At 52.6% G+C, this 5,523-nt stretch overlaps 3 protein-coding genes across 3 annotated transcripts; 2 read left to right on the top strand and 1 right to left on the bottom strand.

Moving 5' to 3' along the window:
- COCMIDRAFT_25462 (uncharacterized protein) lies at window positions 1-1,485 on the top strand (the record flags this gene model as incomplete). The annotated part of the gene is made up of 1 exon (XM_007688762.1): window positions 1-1,485. One exon carries the CDS (start codon window positions 1-3, stop codon window positions 1,483-1,485), a length of 1,485 nt encoding a protein of 494 aa, XP_007686952.1.
- Window positions 1,486-2,153: 668 nt separating this feature from the next.
- On the top strand, window positions 2,154-3,548 carry COCMIDRAFT_92657 (uncharacterized protein; the record flags this gene model as incomplete). The annotated part of the gene is made up of 1 exon (XM_007688794.1): window positions 2,154-3,548. One exon carries the CDS (start codon window positions 2,154-2,156, stop codon window positions 3,546-3,548), a length of 1,395 nt encoding a protein of 464 aa, XP_007686984.1.
- A 187-nt stretch (window positions 3,549-3,735) lies between these two features.
- COCMIDRAFT_92597 (multicopper oxidase) lies at window positions 3,736-5,523 on the bottom strand (the record flags this gene model as incomplete). The annotated part of the gene is made up of 3 exons (XM_007688793.1): window positions 3,736-4,906; window positions 4,954-5,339; window positions 5,431-5,523. 3 exons carry the CDS (start codon window positions 5,521-5,523, stop codon window positions 3,736-3,738), a joined length of 1,650 nt encoding a protein of 549 aa, XP_007686983.1.

Raw genomic sequence — 5,523 nt, 5'->3', positions numbered from 1 at the left:
ATGCCAATATCACCGGCGATCCGCATTGCTCCTTCGCGTGCAGCAAGGGCTCTCAATCTCCTTCGAACCGTACAATACACGCATCCCCCATCATGCCCTTGCCATTCGAACCCCAATTACCATCAATCGCCGTCCACTGTCCAACAAGCGCGCCGACATCTCGCCACACCGCTGGATCATTCACAACAAAAGGAATATGCATTTGAGATGGCAGCATCTAGCATCCGCTTCGGGCCAGGATGTACAAAGGAAGTCGGAATGGACTTTAAGAACATGGGCAGCAAACGCGTCATGGTCGTCACAGACCAAACGGTAAGAAAGCTGGATGCAATGAAGCAGGTTGTGGAAGGACTTGAGCGGGAGGGTGTAACGTATGAGATCTTCGACAAAGTCAGGGTGGAGCCAAAGGACCACAGCATAAGGGAAGCCATTGATTTCGCGAAGCCATGGAGGCCCGACGCTTTCCTGGCTGTTGGCGGAGGTAGTGTGATTGACACTGCCAAGTTGATGAATCTCTACACTACCTTCCCCGAAGCAGACTTCCTGGACTTTGTCAACGCACCACTGGGCAAGGGATTGCCTATCCCTTCGAAGCTCTTCCCCCTCATCGCAGTCCCTACAACCGCAGGAACTGGTTCTGAGACTACTGGTACCGCAATCTTCGATCTAGTCTCCAAGCGGGCAAAGACTGGCATTGCACATCGCAACCTGAAGCCCACTCTTGGAATAGTAGACCCGATAAACACGCGCACTATGCCATCAGCTGTTCACGCGTCTTCGGGTCTTGATGTTCTCTGTCACTCTCTGGAATCCTGGACCGCGATACCATACCATGAACGCACTCCCCGACCTACTAATCCCATCAACCGCCCTGCATACCAAGGTGCAAATCCCATTTCTGACATATTTTCCCTCAAGGCTTTAAGAGACACTGTCAAATATCTCCCGCGTGCCGTCAAAGACCCCGAAGACCATGAGGCTCAGTCGCAAATGCTCTTAGCTGCAACCCTTGCAGGTGTTGGTTTCGGTAACGCAGGTGTCCATTTGTGCCACGGAATGTCGTATCCTATTTCAGGTCAGAACCCAGGGTACAAGCACGCCGGCTACGAAGTCGACCACACCATCATCCCGCACGGAGTTAGTGTCGCAGTAACAGCGCCGGCAGTATTCAAATTTACCGCCGCATCGAACCCAGAGCGTCACTTGGCCGCAGCCGAAGCCTTTGGTGTGGATATTTCAAATATCAAGGCAGAGAGCGCTGGAGAGGTATTGAGTGAAGCATTGGCAGAGTTCTTGATCAAGCTTGGCGATCAACCCCGAGGATTGAAGGCACTTGGTTTTGGTTCAGAGCATTTGGACCAGCTGGTTGAAGGCACGATTCCCCAGGCAAGAGTGTTGATGTTGGCGCCAACTCTGGAGACACAGAATGTGGATGCGGAGAGGGAGCAATTGCGAGGTCTGTTTGAGGAGGCGATGGAATACTAACGCGCTATTACTTTCCAATCAAGTGCGCGATATTTTTGGCAAAGTACAATTAGCTGTCTGATCTTATACCTGTTGTATGACAAAAAGCATTGGGAACAAAAAAAGAATGTGTTGCTTCCTGTACGAGAGCCTGTCTAGTGCGGAACAAAAGCGTGTCTTTCCCAGGGGCAATCACACATGTGTTTCAGCCTCACGGCCCCACCCCGCAACCCCTCCTTACTCCAGCTTTTTCCCATCAATGGCTCTCGCTTTTATCTCGTATGCAGATATCTATCTGAAAATCTAAAGAGAACGTCTCTGAGCATTGTGATGTCTCAATGGCTAACCAAAGAAAGCTGCTGTCCAAAGCGTGACAAGACTGACGTTGCGTACTTGGAGATCTTCACATCCACGGAACCATAGGAAAACCACCCATGGTCTTCACACCCAAAACGTCACAGTGATGGCGCGATAGAGCCTCACCATTTAGGTTCGCGGTGTGGAGAAGTGGCGGACCGTCTCACGATTTGGTTTCATCTCCTCGTCTGCAATCGTTTTGCGTTTCAATCGCTTCGGCTAAAGATCCCCTCTGATGTAGTCAGGTCGAGACTACTTATGATATTTCTTATCTTCCCATATTTTCTTTACTGTCTGAATTCCTTCTCAAGATTTGCTTGAAACCTGCAAAAATGAAATCAATCATCGGATTGAGCGCCCTGGGCGGCGCTCTAGCATTGTCGTCGAATGCACATATCGGATTCGCTGCGCAACAACCTCTTTTACACAATGTTTGCCCTGCAAACTTTGTCCTACACAATGAAGAATGCCGGCCCTCAGTGCAGGTTACCTTGTCGCCGCCGGCGCCGGCTTTCGAATCAAACACCTCACAAATTGCGCCATTCACAAATTCGCTAGAAGACGCGCAAAAGTTAGCCTCACAAGCCGAAAACTTCCCCTGGTCCTACTGGCCGGAATGCTTCACTCCAAAAGACGAAAATGACACCGACACCAACCCCTTCTGCGTCTTCACCAACACGACCTTCGCATCAGGACGCGGCATCTCCATTGTCACCACCAAAACCAACGCCTACTCGATACTGGAAAACCACGCCTTCACCGACCCGGCCTCCCTCATCCGCAGCAACAATTACCAAAACCCGCCTTACTACCAACACGACTTCCCCGGCAAAGGCCGCGGCCTAGTCGCAAACAAAACCCTCAACCGCGGCGACCAAATCCTCGCCTCGACCCCAATCCTCATCACCGACGTCGACCTCGACGAACTACCCGAACCCGAACGTCTCGCTCTTCTCTACCGCGCCGTCGACTCTCTACCACCCCATTCGCAATCCCTCTTCTGGACACTAATGGGGCGCTCCGCGCCAGGCGAAGACGACCCCGTCGACGACCGCCTGACCACAAACTACTTCGAGCTGACCCTCTCCGGGGAAACGCTGTCGGGCCTCTTCCCAGAAATCGCAATGATGAACCACGACTGCCGCCCCAACGCTGCGTATTTCTTCGACGAAGACACCATGACGCACTACGTGCATGCTATCCGGCCCATCTACCCGGGCGAGGAGATTACCATTACGTATATCAACAATGAAGTCACGCGGGTGCGGCGCATGGGCAGATTAAGGGTGAATTGGGGCTTTACCTGTGCGTGCTCGGCGTGCAGTGCGCATCCGCTTGTTACTGCGGAGAGCGATGCGCGGGTTTTGCAGATTGAAGAGGTGCAGAAGACGCTGAATGACTGGAGCAACACGTCGGCTGCGACGCCCGAGTTGGCGGAGCTGCTGGTGAGCTTGTTTGAGCAGGAGAGGCTGCATGCGGGGCTTGCGACGGCCTACCAGCATGCGGCCGAGGTGTATGCGAGTTTTGGGCGGAAGTGGGAGACGGTGCGGTATGCGAGGCGGAGTTTGGAACTTACGCTGTTGGATAAAGGATGGGCGGATCGGGATGTAGCGGCGACGAGGAGGATGGCGAGGGAGCCAGAGAAGTCGTGGGCTTGGGGGAGGAGAGTTGGGCTTATCAAGGAAGAGAAGTCTTGTGGATGCGGGAAGGATCACGATCATTTATGATGATGATGCATGCTTGGGAGGGTTTTTTTTTATGACGAGAAGACACGACGGGGAGGTCGTGGCAAAATTTCTATTATTAATAACTTCGTCTTAGCTGAAAGATGAAAAAAAAAATGAATAAGAACAAGGATCAGAAATACAGATTTTTCTATGGACAAAAAATTGCAAAATGCATAGGGCATACCCGCTACCCGAGCTTCGCGCCCCGGACCTTTGTGTTGAATACGGTGTTGCACTTCTCACGTGCCTCTGATGCCGTGATTCTAAACGATTCGCCTGCACAGTTACCGCTCGATGGCATACCACTGGCGGCGCAGAGTGCCTTTCCAGCCTCAGGCACAGAGCCCTGGAGCAGATTCGGCGACTCGATGATGGTAGCGGCCATACCGCCGACGGCGTGGAAATCGACATGGCAGTGGAAGAACCACACGCCAGGGTTATCAGCCTTGAAGCGAATGACGGCGTGTCCGTTTGCTGGGACGACGAGTCCGTCACGCTTTGAGGGTACTTCGGGGAAGCCGGTCTCTTGGCCATCCCACGCACCGGGACCTTTGGCTACGACTTGGAAGACGTGGCCGTGGAGATGCATGGGGTGTGGTCGTCCGTGGGGGTTGTTCATGTGGATCTGGACGATTTCTCCGGATTGGATGATCCAGGGGTTGACACCAGGACCGTATGTCGCGGGGTCCATGCTGCCTGTTGTCAAGGCGGTATAGAGCGTAGGGACCTTGGGAGCAACCCAAGGGTCAGCATTGAGAGGCGTCCGCGTCCCGATTCCAGGGAAGTAAGTCTGGTTGGTTGTGAAGTCGATTCGGTTGTTCACGGGCCTCAGAAGCTTCTGGCCATCCAGCGGCTTCACTTGGAAATCATCGAGGACGCGGGGTTCAGCGCGAGCAATGTTGGGCAGTTCTCTTTCAATCGCTTCAACCTCTTGCATCACGTCGTAGACGATTCTTCCAATCACGGATATGTCGTCTTTTGGAGGAGCAACGCCCGGGAGCATGTCTGTGTCCATGGACGCGTGCCAGTTGGACGCGCCTTTCGGGTCGTCTTGACCCTTGACCACTACACCATAACTCTGGCCAGCGCAGATCAAAATCCTATCAGTTTCCTGAGGCTGTACCTGAACACCATCTACCTCAACGACAGAAAGCGTGTAGTTGTCGATGTGGAACTGGCCACACGCAACTGCTGCAGTATTGACGATGCGGAGCAAATACTTTTTACCCCTGGCCAGTTTGAGGTCAAAGGGTTTGTTAGAGTCGTTGAAGAGGAAAGCGTTGGGCGAGTCAAATCTGGCGTCAGTGTTATCGGGTCTCATGTAATCATCAATCAACTCCGGCATGGAGCGATGAAACCTGCAATATGTCAGTCATGTTGTTTGTACCAACTTCGAGGTACTCACCAATCAGACATTGACAAGAAGATCTGCTTATCGATTCCCAGGGTCTTCTCCCAAGCCCTGTCGTGTACAATCATTTTGCCTCGGAGACCATCTGGGTATTGGCCCTTTTCGTGCGCATGGTACCAGTGGGTGCCAGCAGGGTTCGCGACGAATGTGTAGGTATAGGATTGTCCGGGATGAATAGGACATTGTGTAATGCCACTTGGTCCGTCGGAGAGTTGTGTGCCAGTCTGCCAGATGCCGTGGAAATGGAGTGATGTAGTTTGGTCCGGAAGTCCGTTGTGTACGGTGATAACCAAAGTGTCGCCTACATCACATTCAATAGTAGGGATAGGCCATTGGCCATTAATCCCTATGACTTGTCTGGAGAAGCCATCAGGGGCGGCCTGTAGCCTATCAGTATACGTAAAGCTGTGTATACCAGGAAGAGACACGACGCCATGTCGCCAATCCTGGGAACTAAAGAGTTACACTTACCGTCACATAGCCGACGGTAAAGTCATAGCTAACAGTCTTAGCATACGCCACTGTGGCGCACACTAAGAAGTATGCAGCCCGAGGAATATGCAT

This window comes from Bipolaris oryzae (assembly GCF_000523455.1).
Source record: "Bipolaris oryzae ATCC 44560 unplaced genomic scaffold scaffold_47, whole genome shotgun sequence".
Classification (NCBI taxonomy): Eukaryota; Fungi; Ascomycota; class Dothideomycetes; order Pleosporales; family Pleosporaceae; genus Bipolaris; species Bipolaris oryzae.
This window is presented reverse-complemented; position numbering and strand designations above follow the sequence as displayed.